Raw genomic sequence first — 17,258 nt, 5'->3', positions numbered from 1 at the left:
TGTCTTTACTAATATATGTTGTATTAAACGTCTACTGTAAAAACTGTGGATAACATCCTAATAATCCATTTAAAAATGGAATGAGAGTGTTTGATTAATTCTAGCAGTACTAAGAATATTTTTTTGCCTGGTTTAGACTGGTTAAGATATTGATAATTAGTTTTATATTCGATATAATTTATGTAATGTTTTATGTTTATTTTTCTAAAAACAACAACAAAAAACAAGACTCTTCAGTCACTAATTATAATGCAATGCAAATTATATGTAAGAAATGCTTAAATGATAGTAGGCCTGAAGAGAAACGAAAAATGTCCCAAAATTGTCCTGTTTTATTGATGTCAGTGAGATACAAGCAAGATAAATTATAACACTTAGTGTTCCAACCAAAGATGTTTTAAGATAACCTACAACCATAATGGTAGAATCAATGTATATCAACAAATAACCCCAGATATATAAAAACAAATACTCCATTAATAAAAATGAATTTTCGTAGAATAAATTAGGCACAGACAAATGTCTTCAAATAAACTGTAGAGTAAAAATGTATTTTAAAGAAGGCTAAAATAACATAGATGAGGTAAGGACACAATGTTCATCCGCAGCTGAAGTTCATCATAAAGTGCCAGTTTTAGTTTTTAAGTACACTCCATACAGGCTGGTGATCAAATGCCCACGTGTTGCTTTGTTCGTTTAGTTTTGCAAATTATTCCACCGCACTTTGTCCCTTGGTGCTCTGGACAGTCTCACGCACGTGCAGCCCGGGAGACTGGCTCGGGCTACCTGTGATGCTATTGTCCGTGTCGCTGCTGGTTTTACCGAGTCCCGGTTCCCCGCTGTCCTCTGAGCCCTCCGCGCTGTGCGTCCTCGCGTGCTTGCTCAGGTGATCGGAGCGCATGAACCGTTTGTGGCAAATCGAGCACTCGAAGCGCTTCTCTCCGGTGTGCGTGCGCAAATGCCTCTGGAGCTCGTCGGAGCGCGTGAACCGTTTCCCGCAGAAGAGCCAGTTGCAGACAAACGGCCTCTCCCCGGTGTGCCAGCGCAGGTGAGCCTTCAGGTGGGAAGTCTTACCGTAAACTTTACCACAACCCGGGATGTGGCAGCTGTGCAAGCCCCTCCGCCGCGGGCTCGTGCCCCCCTGGCCATGGCTCTCCGCTTCCTGGCAGTTGGGGCAGTCGCAGGTGGCTCTACCGGTGTAGCGACGTGAGGAGGAGCGGGAAGATGCCGGCAGAGACACGACGGGGGCTCCTGTCAGCGCAGGTGCACCGGACGTGGTGGACTCTGAGAAGGAGGCCGGGGCAGGTGGCCTGAAGCCGTCAAACAGGTGTTGCGCGGCGGGGAGCAGATGCTGAGACGCACCAGAGCTGAAGGCGGAGCTGTAGTCAGTGCTGTAGCCGCTCAGAGGAGAGGATAACCCGGTCGGGCTCTGGGTGTCCACCCAGCTGGTACCCATATCCCACCAGGCAGAAGACCCATTACCAACCTCCCCCACAGGCTTGAACCATGACTCATAGGGATGTGAGTGCATCCTTGGGTATATCCCCGCTATGCTTTCCATTGAGGGGGGAAATTTGGTCAGAAACACAGACCGCTGTGTGTGCGCGGGATCGGGAACACTGGTGTCTGATGGAACAGCGGTCTGGTACATCGAAAAATCATTTCCAAAGGGGGAGGTGGCGGTGGTCACCGAGAAAGCGCTGGAGGTCTCTGTCAGCCCGGTCCCGTTACTCCTGGAGGTCCCAGAGGGAACCTCGAGTGAGGTGAGGCAGGTGCCCAAGCTGCTGGTGCCCGGGGCGCTCCGTTTCCATGGGTGAAAACCCCTGACGAGCCCCGGGGCCCCATCGGAAAGAGCAGGGGAGCACGAAGGGCTGGGCTCACCGATTCTGCTGCAGGTGGCGGCCAGCATAGCCAGAGGGGTGCTGCCCAGCCGGGGCTCCTCCTGAGGGGAGCACACAAACATTTAGGTCAGCGACTCAAGGCCAAATACAATGTGCGTAAAGACGCGCAATAAATCTAGTGCGCTAGTTACGCGCACTGATAAAAACACTTTGGGTCTCAAAGATTAAATTTATGTAAATCAAGAATGCGGCATAGCTCTTCGTTTTACAAATCTTTGACTTAGTTTAATCAGATAAAGCGGGGGAGTCATATGTTTTGTCATGAATGAACAAACAGCTCCAACATTGCAGCAAGTAAACTTTTTCATATTCTGAAAAAATACCAGTTTATCGTAGTTAGAATACATTAGGATGGTCCCTAAAATCAAATGCTCAACTGTCGCTTTTCTTTTCACTTGAGTCAATACTACTCGTTTCCCAACCTGTAACAGCATTCATTAACTCTGTCATGATCACAGGAAGAAACAGTGGAAAGAAAACTGACGATTTAAACCAGGTTTCCTAATACTATTCATGTAAATTAGGCACAACTGTAAGCCAGTAATACCAGTTTATTAGGCCTATAATTATATTATTTTATAAATGTTATCGGTTACAGCAGCACACTAGGAAATTAAAAAGAAGAAAGTATTTGACTACAACTCCGTGCTGCACTTTGAATACCACAGACGCATTAAATAACCACGAATATGTTTTGCAATTTCTCGGAAAAAAAGGTGTTTCGGTAAAATATATGGAAATGTAAACTTACCCCTAGCAGTGTAGCAGCCATGGTCTGTACTGTGATAACTTCGGCTGACTGTGTGTGTGTTTGTGTGTGTGTGTGCTCGCAGTGTCTCGATGTGATGAGTCTGTGCTCCGTCTCTAACTGCTTTGGTAGTTGTAGCTTCTTCGTGGCTTTGAAGCGCCGCTGGGAGCCTGAGGACCAATCAGAAAGCAGCTCAGAATGTCTCTGAACGTTTGCGCTCGAGGTCGTCGTAAAATTTAAAGGTGAGGTCTCACGAGCGCTCGCTCTAAAACTTCAACAAAGTGGGACGAGAAGAAGTTCAAGACAATAAATCCCGAGCATTGATGGATAATCGGAAAAGTCGAATAACTGGTCACACCTACCATTAAATAGACCAAAAGCTAATTGACAATTAGCTTTTTTCTTACCTATGACTGCATGTGCTCTTCTCCATTTATTATCACTTATGATTACTCTAGCAGTTTTATATCATTTCTTAAATTTATTTACAAAGGTCTGACACCAGAGGGTCCATGATGGATCAGGAAAAGTGTGCAACTCCAAGGGCCTTAGGGACCCCATGGACCCAGTTCATTGTGTGCCCATTGGTGATTTGATTAAATCAATATTTGTGAGGAAACATGCACAGTTTAAGCAAATTAAAGATTCTATTTGAAAAACTCAAAAGCAAAGCCACTCTCCAGCTAGAAGGATACCCTAAGTTTTATTGTGTTTTTAGGGAAAAGGCCAACACCTTTGGTTACTTAAACCAACCCGGCTGGCTGGATGTGTCAGACAGAAAAGTCTCAAATAAAGATTGCTGTTTTTACTGCTATTGTGAAGCCATGCAGTGGGAGAGGCTGATGAATGAGAGGTTGGCCCGGTCCGTCCCATCCTGTCCCTGGGGCGTATCCAGTCAGCCCTGGGGGAGGGAAGGGAGGACACCACCACTGCCTCCACAATTTCATCTCATTCAACCCAAAACAATTGTTGGCTTTCACAGAAACACCTCTTCCTGTGCTTCTCTTACAATCATCTAAATACAAGCTCTCAGAGACTGTATACACTGTGAAGGAAAACCTTTATCACCTGAATGTGTACCTAGATAGGTAGGTCCTATTATTAAGTGAAGGGATGGTTGATCAATATGATGATGCACACCCTGGAAATAACCCAGAATGATCCTCAGTCTCTTAATATATGAGCATCCGAAGCACAGAGGGAGCATTTCATTTGAATTTCAAATTTAATAAAACAGCAGGATTTAATCAATTTCCCTCATTTGTTTGGTATTAACTGCTTCCCTGCCCTTTCTTCATCTCTCTTGTTTTATGACCAGCCTGAATAAAGTCAGCTGGACACAGACGGAAAAGTTAATCACATTCCTCATCCACTCAAACCCTCCCACACACACCAACACACCGTTTACACAGGATGATTGATAGTGTGCAAGATTAATTTTGGTGATGCTATGCAAAGACAAAGTGTTCACTCCATCAGAAAGCTTGAATCTCACATATATAGTCTATTCTTTAAAATGTTTTTTTTTATGTACAAAAATTGGGTAAGCAACTACATTATATTACATTATTATTTGTTATTTTTAGAAAGCGAAAATAGTTGCAATAAATTTTACACCTTGGGGTCAGTTTTTTCCACTTTTGAGAACACGTGCCTTTGCAGGTAGATATAGGTTCTGTAGCAAATATATTGTTAAGTTATGATTTTGCTCCTCACCACGTTTTTAATAATTATTCACATAACTCATGAATGTTCAGAAACATATAATAGTAATTTAATTTAGTACTTCAGTTGTGCAATAATATCCCAGTGAGGCCTTTGGAGAGGACCAGTAAGTCTCCAGCAAAAGTAGAAATTGTTTTACATTGTTTTTACAAAGGCAAAATGCATGAACTAAATATTTAGTCAAAATTGGGTTAAGACCTGAATTCTACTTTAACTATATATAGATAATTATGTCATAGAAATTGATCATTTCTATAGAAACAGCTTTTTAAATTTGTAGTAACTATAAAACCAGGCCACTCTCTGTCACAGACAGATATGTAACCAACTAGACAGCCAAAGCCAGACAGCTGCATCAAATGAAAGCTAACTGGTGAGATAGCCATCAGAAAGCTTTAGCTAAAACTAAAATTTAGTCTGTAAAGTAAAGATGTAGATGAATTGAGTCATGATGGAGAAAGAAAAAGAGTTAAACTAGCTCAGCAGAACTCAACAAATCCCATCTCACCTTTTGACTCCATTTATGTGTGAATTCATGTAATTTGTTGTGGCTGCTACCTTTAAATCACATAATTAAACATATTAAGCTGTAAATTAATTATATATAAATAATAATAGTAGAAGGACAACAAACACCTTTTTAAACAAACTTGTTAAAACAGGCAGGAAAGTAATAATATGTTTTGTTCATAGATGCTGCATTTGCTCTTGAATTCTTTGAACATTATCCAAAGGCAGAGTATCTGCATTTTTAAAGTATCATGTAGGATTTTGGGGGTAAAAAATCTGCCTAAACAGATATAATATAACATATATATATATATAACAGATATATATCACTGCAACCTTTCTGTCTGTTAGTTTGTTAGTTAGGGTTAGGATTAGGGTTAGGGTGGCGATTTTGAGGAAGTTTTTAGAAGTAATTTATGAGAATTTCTTATGGCAAAATCACAATACATATGGTCTATTATGGAACTATTTGTGTCATTTTGCCAGCCCCCTATACTAATACACACCTCCCAGTGGCCCTGACAAAATCACAGGCTCCCATGCCGGCCCTGCTCTCCCCCACAGCCTCAGGCGTTGCCGAATGCACAGGTGGAGTTTACAGTAGCCCATCTTCCCTCTAACCTGATCGCCATCCTCACGAGCCACCCAAACAGCTGTCCCTCTTTTAGGAGCATTCTTTTCCCACACTGAAAGTGTGTGTGTTTGTATGTGTGTGTGTGTGTGTGTGAGTGTGCTTTAAAGGCCCCCAATGAAACCCTGCCTGAGCCCCAACCTGTTCCTTTAGCGATGATAATGACCACATTATCACGCGCCATCGAACGTCAACAAAAAAAGATTGTCGTGTGCTTTCCAATTACTTTGTGGGCACTGAGACAGAAAAAACAGAGAGAAAGGAGTGAAAGAAAGATCTGGCACTTTTGGGGGAGAGGGATGGGTGGAGTATTTTATTTCTCCTTGGTGTTTTCCTCATCTCCCCTTTTGTTGGTGGAGTATAGTCACAGTGATCCTCATGCAAGGCAGGGCAGCCATCTTGGTCAGCTGCCCTGCTGAGACAATTAGCGGGAGACTGACGGAGTCAAAAGACAAGCTGCTAAACATGACACAAAAAATATTCGCTACAACTGGGGGGTTAGCCAATCAATTTGTGTAAAAGAAAGAGAAAAAAAGCAGATTCTGTGCAGCCATGTGGTGCAATTGTGACATTGACGCCGCTCCTTGGTGTGGAGGTGTCTCCTTATTTTTGTCACATGCCTTTTTTTTTTCCTGCAGATGATGATCTTTTTCCTCCTTAGTTTCAGATGTTTGACATTTTTGGTGACCTATGAATGTAAAGAAACACTCCACCCAAAACCTGTCTTTTGAGTATGAATCACTCACTCACTGCAAACCTGAAAGGTGGCTGTAAAACATTAGTATTTTGTACACGGGTGCAGGACAGAGGCTGCGGTCAACTTGAATTCAGTCAGTTACAACGGATTCCAATATTGATCCAGACCTCCCCTGTGACATAGCTCATCTTTCTGCTGTCTACCAGTATGTTCACTGTGATCCCAACAGGCATATTTCTGTTAAAATATTGTACAGCCATCTTTCAAACACAGTGCTCCATCCTCAAACAGTTCATTTTTGGTAGTTTATCACATTAAGTTTATTCTATTTTTGCACTCATTGTAGGTCAATCTGCATTGTAGATTCAGCCAAAGGCCTAAATTTTCTTCTGAACGCAGCAACGCCTTTTAAAACTGTCTAAATGTTTATTTCACATGTCTGCCTGTGTTATAATACCTGTGTTTTATGATATTACTGTATGTGAATTGTTTTGTGAATGACAGGGAGAGCGCCATTTCCTATAATGTTTAGACCGTACTGAAGGAAACTGAACAGAGAGCACTTCCTTTTCAGTTTAATATACTTGTTTGCTGCATAATGTTTATCAGAATGTCTTGTGAAGTGTAGTGAGACTCCCTTCATGTTTAAATCCTTTATTTTTATTTGTTGTTCGTGACATTTGATGATGAATACTGACTGGCTGCTATTTCTTGCTACAGAGGAGTTACAGTAAGTGTCTCACCTCTGACTGAATAACCTGAATTTGTTTTTTGATGTTTGCAAAACTCAACCCTTGACACAAATTGAAGTTGTTTTACAGGAGAGAGAAGAAGTCATCCAGGTGATCCGTGTGCCAGGATGTGCCTGGAGCTGCTCCTCCTTGGCTTCCTGTAATTACTGTGTGGAGAGGGCACGTCCGCCGTCTGTCAGCACAGGGCTGATGGACGACTCTGGCAGCAGAGTCGGTGAAACGTGTCCGGGTTGCTACGATGAAAACATCGTATACGTACAAGATCTCCTTTCATAATAGATGATCAATTAATACCAAAACCCCCTTTTGCCAGTCACACATGCAAACACACACACACACATAATCTTACTATCTTTAACTAACTCTCCGAATTTTGGCGTCTTGCAAGTTCTCTTACTTTCAAATCATCGAATAAGCTTTACTAGCATGTTGGTGTTATATTGTAACAAAAACTAAATTACATCACAAAAAGACAAACATCTTACAACAGTGCAATCCCATAGACGTGTGCAGTGGTGGACTAACAGAAAACAGTAAAGCAAAGTAGAACAAAGGGATGTTTTCACGGGTTTTCTCTTTGCTTGTGGCATGCAAATACATATTTTGCAGCCCAGAGAGCTGTTTCACTGATCTCTCATACAAGCAATATTAACCTCTTTTGTGCAAGTCTCCGTCTCACGCACCCTCATGTAGGGGTCATAAAGGTCATCTTTCATCTGTCTATGCAGCAGAAAGAGGGAATCCTGGCCAATGTAATTACACTGTTGAAGTGCTTCATTCACATTCATGTATACGGTGCATCTACATACTACACAAAACACACTCATTCATGAAATGAGGAGAAGAGAGGAGGAGGAGGAGGAGGATGAATTCATGGGAAGGATGAGTGTGTAGAGGCCTCTGCGGTGTGTTTGTTAGGTACAAGTTTGGGCTGAGGGTGCACTGAAATTGCACTTTATGAGTAGCAGCTCTTTCTTTCTTTGTTCCACACACACACACACACACATACACACACACACACACAGGTTTGGGTTGATGGATGCATGGGGTTTGTTAAGTCATACATCACAGAGGTCATTTAACCTGCCAACACATCTGCTGTCTCTGCCCTCAGAAGGAGAGGAAGAGGTGGGGAGAGAAGAAAGATTTATAAAGGCAAGGGGGTGAATTATGCAGGGTGAGAGAGAATGAGACTGTGATTAGTAACTGGAGTGGATGAAAAGCTCTCAGTCTGTCTCTCTCTGCCTCACACATACACACACACACACACACACACACACACACACACACACACCCACACACCCACACCCCGAGTGCTGTAAAGTGGTATCTTCTTAACAGGCATCTTCGCCGAAGCTGCTTGCGTTATGAGTTTCTCCGCTTCTCCATCAACTTTCCTCCTGTCTCTGTTAACTACTGACAATAAAGTTGCTGATTTATGCAGAAGAGCCGTTCCATGCGCCAAGACATTAATGAGATGCGTCTGAAGGAGGAGTCTTCATTGATTTCTTCAAACGCTGTTGACGTTTGTGAGGTGGCTTTATCTCAGACGTTTCAAAGGAAGCGCGTGTGTGTGTGTTTGTGTGTGTATTACTGTGTGGTGATTGCAGATCAGTGGCTTTTATCCACTCATGCTGCACCCTAAGTTGCCTCCTAGAGGGTGTGTTATCTTGTCTTCTAATAAAACTGCAGCTGCCATGAGGGTCTCCACTGATGAGGAATATTTTACTTATTCATGAAATAGATGTTAGCTAGAAGCCAGAACATGAATCAGGACTTACTCCTCCAAAGTTAGGAATAAAGTTCTGTATTTGATTGCATCCACAACAATAAAAAAATCTTTGTGCAAGGTGGTGAATGTGACATTATCTTATTTAACAGTAGCTTATGACATTTCATGTATCTGTTGTGCATCTTTTGGCATAAAAAATAACCCTACTCTTAAAATTTGTGTCAGGTCTGTATTTCTCACATCTTGTCACTGTGACATCCATTCTGTCACTCGCTATCATTATGCCTTCATCAGATGGCTGATAGTAGAGAGATATAATGCGTGAGGGGAGAGAGATGGGGAAACCGGGGGTTGGTCATGGTGCCCCAATTAGTAGACTTTTGTCAATGTTGTATTGTTGTGGTGAGGTAATCCAACGCAGACTTTTCAAATCAATCTGCACATAAGCTGCGTGTCATGCAAGGATAATGTAACATGATAATGTGACAAATATTAATGCAAACCTGATGTTCAGTGTGATCAATAACTCAACTCAAGCCAGTTTCAAAAGTCTGTTGATTTCATATTCCACAGAAATTAATGCAAACTAATGGTCGCCGAATGAATGATATTTTGGGTCCAACAGATAAACTTGTGAAATCAACAAAATTTTCATATTAAGGAATTCTAAATTTCCAATGAGGAAGAGGGAGTAGATGTAATTTTCAAAAAGTAGGGAAGTGACTTTTTGGAGAAAAAAACACAAATGATGACAGAATTTGGCTTCCCTAAAACAAATATAATATGTATTAATATAAAGATAAAAAGTTAAAACATGAATGTTGTGGTACTTTTTTGGAGGTAGCTATCCAAAGTTATTAGTGAGAAAAATGTCACTTCCACTGACTAAATTACCAATAATTGATAGATACAGACTGATTATAAAATTAGGTAATGATTGTTTCTCTTTTTGAAAATAAACGTACATTTTTCATTTCTTTTACTTGGAAGAAACGGCCCCTTTTTAAACCTGTATGAGTTCTCCTACATGGCTGAACTGAGGAAGTGTTGTGTATTGATTAACTATTTTATCTAGCATGTAGAGACTGTCATAGGAGATGACATGATAAAGATGACCAGATGTGGCATTTAAAGTCCGGTATTATACTCTATTTCTTACAGCTGCTGACACACACACACACACACACACACACACACACACACACTCATCACCATTTCTGAACTGCACACACTCCGATGGTGTGATGAGAGGGAGAGAAGATGATGATAAGGAGCAGGGATGAAGACGTAAGAACAGGAATGCTGGTGAGGTGACACGTCACACATGTTTCAGTTTTGCTAAGCTTTTTTTAAGCTTCTGTAAAGATTTTTTTTCCTTGAGTGAAGCTGGTGATGTTCTTCAGCATCAACTGCTGAGGAACATTCAGATAGATCTCACTCTCTCATACACAAACTTGCTCTCTCACTCTCTCTCCTTGATTAAATCTTGCTCCGTGATCTGTTCTCTTCACCAATAACACTGTTCATCCCTCTATCTGCTCTTCACCGACACACACACATACACACACACACTTTTCAGACAAGGAAATTAATTTACTCCTGTTCATTTTTCAAGTTCTGCGTCTTCCCTGTGTTTAATGTGTGGTCGAGTGTGTGTGTGTTCGCAGTGTCCCTTGATTGATGTGTAGAAGCCCAGGAGCATAATCATACACTTCCAGACGTCATTTTTCACTTTCAGTCTTGATGGATGGACTTGATGCATCTGATCACTGCTACCTCAGTGTGGGGGGTCTAGGTCATCTTTGGGGTGTGTGTGTGTGTGTGTGTGTGTGTGTGTGTGCGTGCATGCTCAATGGCTAGTATCTGTCTGTCTGAAGCAAGTAGTGATTGAGTAGACTCCCCCATCCCCACCAGAAGGCCTGTTTTCGGGGTCTCTACTCCTCGCTGTATCTGTAAGACAACCAGCCATGGCAACCAACTGTGTTTGGATTTAAGTGTGTGTTTGTGTGTCTAAGTTTTTTAAAGGGGAAATTCCAGTATTTGTCAATTCATTTACACTTCAAACTGACACTTTAACTCCTGACTGTGAGTGTTTCAACTTCAAGTTCAACCTCAACAATTTGACATTTTGGGAAATATGTTTACTTGCTTTCTTGCTGGGAAAGCAAATAAGCCTATTTGTACACAAATATTAAGCTGGAGCAAGCAGGCAATTAGCACAAACACTGGAAAAGGGGGGAAACAGCTAGCAGGGCTCTCTAAATCCCAAGCAGGTAGCTCCGGGTCTGAAAAGTGAAGTCGATGCGGAAGTGCCTTAAACCTGTATTCTCTCTAATGGCCAGCAGGGGGCGACTCCACAGGCTCCAAAAAGAAGTCTATTTGTATAGAAGTCTATGGCAAAATGACCCTACCTCTCACTTGATTTATTACCTCAGTCAACACTTTGCTAATGAGTTTATGGTCTCAGTCTAGTTTTAAATCTTCTTCAATACAGCATGATGTTCATTTTGCAAATTATGGCCCTATTTAGAGTAAAATAGATGATAAAGCAGCATATAGTTTAGGGCATGGCTACCTTGTGATTGACAAGTTGATACCACTGTGGTGCATAAGGTGCTGCAGTTGGACCCTGGGGAGCTCCTCCACATCGCCACACTCTCATCCAAATATGGTCACTTCTGGCTCCAAAAAACCAAGATGGCGACGGTCAAAATGCCAAACTCCAGGGTTCAAAACAGGAATCCACAAACCACTGAGTGATATCATGGTGGCTACATCCATTATTTTTACACAGTCTATGTTAAATCCACCTATCAGTACCTCTTAATAATGAACACTTTGCATCCAGTTTGTTTACTCTGCGCAAAAACAGTAATGTAGAAGTTGTGGTTTAACATCCTGGAACTATTTCCAAAACAAATGAGATAAAATATGTTTAATAGTAAGCTTTAGAAGTGCTAGTAGGCAGATTTTTGTTACCTTTGGAAAGCGTTAATCTAGCTATTTCCCCCTGTTTTCAGTAATTATACTAAGCTAAGCTAATCGCTTGTTGGCTGTAGCTTTATAGCCTATTTAGCATCAAAGAATAAAAAATGTTAAGACATTTCAGAAGTACACACATTTACATCAAAAATTCAAGGCTTTTCCAGTTAGCTACAAGTACTTAGCATTTTTTATGTGTGCACTTTTCAGTGCAACCCCATGCAACAACACCCGGCCATGCACATACATGTGTATGCAGACAGATACACGCAAACACACACACACACATGCACACTATTCATGCTATGTTCCTGTTTAACTATTGCTCCTCCCACTCATTGCGCTTCACCTCGCCACAATGCCTGCCATAAAATTCAGGGGCTGAGGGAGCAGAAGAAGAGAGGGGGTTAAGAAAAGCACAGAGAGATGGCTCAATGTTAAATTGACTGGAAAAAAGCTGCTTGCTTTTTCATGCTAATTGCCGTGCAACAAATTGTTAATTTATTCCACAAAGAAATGCGAAAACAGCCCCTGTGTGGCTGAAAATGTCTGCAGTTTGTAAGGCAAGCACAACTCGAATAGATCATCTGTATATCTACTCTTATTGTGTTTACAATCACATATTTACACTCTCACCATCTCTGCACACACACACACACACATAAATCCTGCTCTATGTGGTCGTCAATCAGTCAGGGTGGATGGAGGCGCAAAAAAAAAATGAGAGAAAAGAACACAAGTCAATACTCATTCTCTACTCTCCTTCAGTCTCCTGTTGCTCTCACTCTTCCTCTCTCTCTCTCTCTCACACACACACACACGCACATTCCTGCACACTTTCTCGGACCAGGTTCAGGTGGTTTTGAGGTGATTTCATGGTTGCCGTTTTATTGATGGTTCCCGTCAAACATGAAACGTTTCTTTTCCCACCTAACCACACACACATGCACCGCCTCTGGGCTGTCATTCAGGACATATACAGACAGCCAGAAACAAGTGGTTGGCGTCAGCTCTACCAGGCCCGCAAGACATGTCAGGTCCTGCACTGAACTACACACAAACACACACATTTACACACTTATCTTGGATCTTTATGGTGTGCTGCACCCTCCACTTAGCGCTGCTGTAAAGGTCTTCCTGAACTCATACAAGAGTACCATCTTCAAAGAGGTCCATGCACGCAAACACACACACACACACACACACACCGAAGAGCCACGCAAACTTCTAAGCGGACTTAATTATTTCACATTTAGCTTCAAAGAGACTGTTTAAACACATGCTTGCTCACTGTCTGAAAGCACAGCATAGGTCTCATCCTCTTTAATAGTCTTTCAATTCAGCTTAATTCAGCGTCTTTCAGAGTTCAGCTGCATCTGAGTTGTGAAGTTATAACGGTGAAACAACTGAGATAATTGAGGGCACATCTCATTTTTAATACATTTCTCAATAACCAGCCTCTCATAAACAAAGAAGGGAAGGTTTCGGTGTCCTGAACTAGTAAACACATCACCAGGAATCTTGTTACTCTCCCAAAAAAAAGCTGTCTGATGAAAATTAGTTTTTGCAACTTCCATTTTTTTTTTATAATTCCTCTGTGAAAATAGGTGTTTTACTGCCTTGTTTGCCAAAAGCGGAACCAATCATTATATATCTTCAATCATATTTAAAACTTGAGCTTAACTCATGGTTTATGGGGTCACAGTTCAACTCGGAGTTCACTCTCAGTTCAAGGTGTTGCTCCTATCTCTCCTGTAATGATGTTACATCTTCAAGCATCTCATCTCCTGTCTTCAGGAGCTCTGTGCTGTGACCTTTGAACCCCTGGGGTCACACACATAGTTCTCGTGGGTGACCGCAGGTTGACTTTTTCTCTGTCTTAGTGTATCTGTTGTGTCTCCGGTGTCATTTGTGTGTGTGTGTGTATGCAGGGGAGAAGGAGGGAAGGTACCTGACCTGCTCCTATCAACACATGTGCACATGCATATGCACATACATGCACATGCACACAACAGTACAGATAAATGGAGGCATGCCTGCAGTATTCTGAGAGCATATAGTAAATATCTGCGGTTGTGGCCAACATTCACATTCTGCGAATTCTGGTCATTCAGGCCCCATGTTTGAAGGTGTCTTCTGAGTCGAGGACTTGTAATTATGTTCAGCTGTCGGTCTCACTGTTGTGAGAACAAAGAGTTGTAGACAGAGCTGTTTACTCTGCAGTAAACAATTTGTTAGTATTTGAAGTCCGTCATGTAGTATTTGCTCACACACTAGTGAAAAGGGACAAAGACACTTAGGGAAGTACCGCACTAGACGAGATGGGAGCGACCTGTCTGACAAAGCCATTACCTCACCATCAGTCATTGCTCGTATGTCAACGATAGAAGACTTTACGCAACGCTGAGTTGGAGTCTTAGTGACATATTAATGTCGTAACTGAAAAAATATGTGAACTGATACGAATTGTAGGGTGACTAAATAAATGTAAAATAAATATATGTAGAATAAATGTAAAAGTTAAAAATGTATGTCACAAGCAAATATTCACACCAGCTCAAAATTGTTGAGGATTAATTTTCCGTCATTCAACTAACTGAACAATTATTTCACTCCAATGGATTGTGTTTGTAAGACACACAGAGTAAGTGTTCACAGATCTGTAAGAGCCGTTCCTCTGAAGAACTTCTATGTTTTGTTGTTTAAAAGTGATATGAAGTGGTATATTTGATATTGTTTTGTAGATGCCCATCAATCTGCAGCAACAGGCAATATATCATATCAAATGTCACTTGTTGTCAAGGTGTTCTTCTGGGTTGAGACAACTTACTGTGTGGTATTGTGCTGATTTTACTTAATAATAATAATAATAATAACAATAATAATAAGCTTTGATTTTAGCTCAAACAGCCCTATAAGACCATGCTTCGCACAAATCAACTTACTGTCAACAATGGCACATAAACTGAACTCAATCTTAATATCGGCAAATTAGAAATATTATTTCTTTTAAGTACTTTGCCATGTTTACATAATTGTTAGAGCAGCGGTTGCCGACCTGCAACCTCTAAAAATCAGGAAAAACCACTCTTTGGATGACCTACTGTTGATCCTTAGCAGTGTATTTATACTAGTTCAAGACAATCGCGCCTTCTGCCTTTGTTTAAGAGGACAGGTGTAGACACAAGTTATTAAAAAATGCCTTGAAAATGACGTGTGCGCCCAAGAAAACATTGCTCTGTTTTAAGGGGTCACAAGCCAAAAAGATTGGACACCGCTTTCCAAAACAAAAACAAGTGGCACACTCTGCAGTATGTGCGCTAAAAAAGATAAACCATCCAGACATGGGGCGGGGGAATCACCTTGACAGAGGTTTTCTCATTGTGGCTTAGACAGATGTCCCACCCACACCCCGAACTGGCACAATGCCCACTGAGACACACCGGTTGTTTTCCACTTGATCCAGACACCAGGAAGCATCAATCATTCAACTATCATTAAAGTGAGACGCTGCCAACTTTCACAGAGCTTCATGCAGGTCCAGTTCAGTGTAATGTGATGTGTCATGTTTCCAGGAATAAAAAAAAGATCTTTTATCACGCCAGGATACATCTACTCAGGTTTCTGTTTTCATATGTCACAGACACTTAGATGTGTATGAATGTAGAGAAATTATAAAAGTACTGCTGCACTTACAGCTATAGTGACTCTGTGCATGTATTGTGTTTGTATGTTCCTGTGTGTGTAGCTACATGTGTATCTGCTGTAGTAGGAACAGTAGGAAGTTATCACCTGATCTCTATCTATATATCTGTCTATCTATCTATCTATCTATCTATCTATCCACAGTATGTAGGTCGTTATAGGAGAGTTATGTGAAACATGTCTGTTATCACACACACACAGAAGTGGTATGAACAGCGGAGGTATCTGCCAAAACATTAACTCATGGTAGAACTCATAAATCTCTTTGTCTTTACAGCCTTACCTTTAGGAAAGGGAGACATCCTGACGCCACAGCCGCGTGTGACAAATGCACACCTACGCATACGTGTGTGCAGAAACCTCGGGGATATCATGCAAAAAACACGACTGCACGCAAGCATGCTCTGACTCACACATGCATACATGCTTGTACGTATATGTGCCATTATAAATTTACATTCCTGCACACCCACACACATGCACAAACACACAGTTGTGTTTCGTAGCCATGGGACATCTGGAAGTGAGGTGGACAATGCAATCACCTCCGAGCTATAAATCAAATCCATCAGAGCTGCCTGAAATGATGCTCTGTCACTCCGAGGGGTTGTCTGTTTTTTTTTTCTCTTTGATTTAGGCAGACATGTAAGTAAAAACAACTCGAATGGGCACATGTTCATATTTTTCTCTGGCTGTATCAGCTAATTCTGGTTCTCCTTGTCTTAAGTATATCAGGATAAGACTTGACTTTTACAGTCAAATCCACTGGAGTTTACATGTGATGGATACAAACTGCCAAAACTGAGAATCACAGAGTTTTAAAAGATAGCAGGCAAACCCTACTGCTTGCTAAAATGTAGTGATACAATTGCTCTGGTGGGATGAAAACATCTAGAAATGCTCGATTCTGGCCTTGCACGTCTCAAAACTTGTTCTGCGCTCACAAATATGTGCACACTCTTAACTCTTGACTTGCAGATTTGTTGAAACACTAAAGCTGCAGTTTTGTGCTTGCTCAATAGAGTCTAAATGAAAGAAGGAAGAAGAAATTTCTTGTTTCATTAGTTAGTTCCTCATAGATACTGTTTGTACTTACGTAGATGTACGTAAATGTAAGTTTCTTTTGGACAATGCAGAAACGTCAGTCATAGAAACTGACTATTCACTCATGTACTGTAGTTATGCACAATTTTTAGGCACTTTCATTTTGTGCTACTTAATACTTCACTATATTCAAGAGGGAAATACTGACAGCTGTAGTTACTGGTTACTTTACAGATTAAGATTTTACATATGAAAAACTTATGATCAGTTTGATGCATTATTACAGGTTTAATTACCTAACATTAAGTAAGGTAGTGAAAATTGATGTACTACAACATCAAAATGCGGTTTACATGTTAATCTATCAGTAATAATAAGCCATTAATATACAATATATAATAACATGCTGAAAAGGGCCATTCTGCATAACAAGTACTTTTACTTTTGATACTTTATGTACATTTTGGTGCCAATATTTCTAAATTTCTACTTGTCATGGAGTATTTTGGCATTTTTGTGTTGCTGCTTTAACTCAAGTAAAAGATCTGAATACTTCTTCCACCACTGAGAAAGGTGCAGGTATGAGTGTACAGTCTGTGACTAACTATGAAGTGCCACCTGGTATATGGCGCTATCTAGTGGCAAGAGTTGAAACACAAGTATTACAACCATTTTCACTTCCTTCACATTGTGGGAATATCAATTTGTTAGTTATTGCAGATACTGTATTTGGGCTTTTGCTCAAGTTTTTTTTAAAATGGATCTTATATTTGTTGGTTCCCTCAGTGACTTTGCTCAAATAATATGATCACCCAAGGATGACTTTAACTT

The 17,258-nt window shown here is 41.0% G+C and overlaps 1 protein-coding gene across 1 annotated transcript; it reads right to left on the bottom strand.

Annotated features, from left to right (window-relative positions):
- Positions 1-314: 314 nt before the first annotated feature.
- On the bottom strand, positions 315-2,829 carry sp8a (sp8 transcription factor a). Its single transcript, XM_042436027.1, has 2 exons — positions 2,653-2,829; positions 315-1,942 (listed from the first exon to the last, which is right to left on the bottom strand). The coding sequence occupies exons 1-2, from the start codon at positions 2,671-2,673 to the stop codon at positions 710-712; spliced, it is 1,254 nt and encodes a 417-aa protein (XP_042291961.1). The 5' UTR covers positions 2,674-2,829; the 3' UTR covers positions 315-709.
- Between the last annotated feature and the right edge of the window lie 14,429 nt (positions 2,830-17,258).

This window comes from Thunnus maccoyii, chromosome 15 (assembly GCF_910596095.1).
Source record: "Thunnus maccoyii chromosome 15, fThuMac1.1, whole genome shotgun sequence".
In the NCBI taxonomy this organism is placed as follows: Eukaryota; Metazoa; Chordata; class Actinopteri; order Scombriformes; family Scombridae; genus Thunnus; species Thunnus maccoyii.
This window is presented reverse-complemented; position numbering and strand designations above follow the sequence as displayed.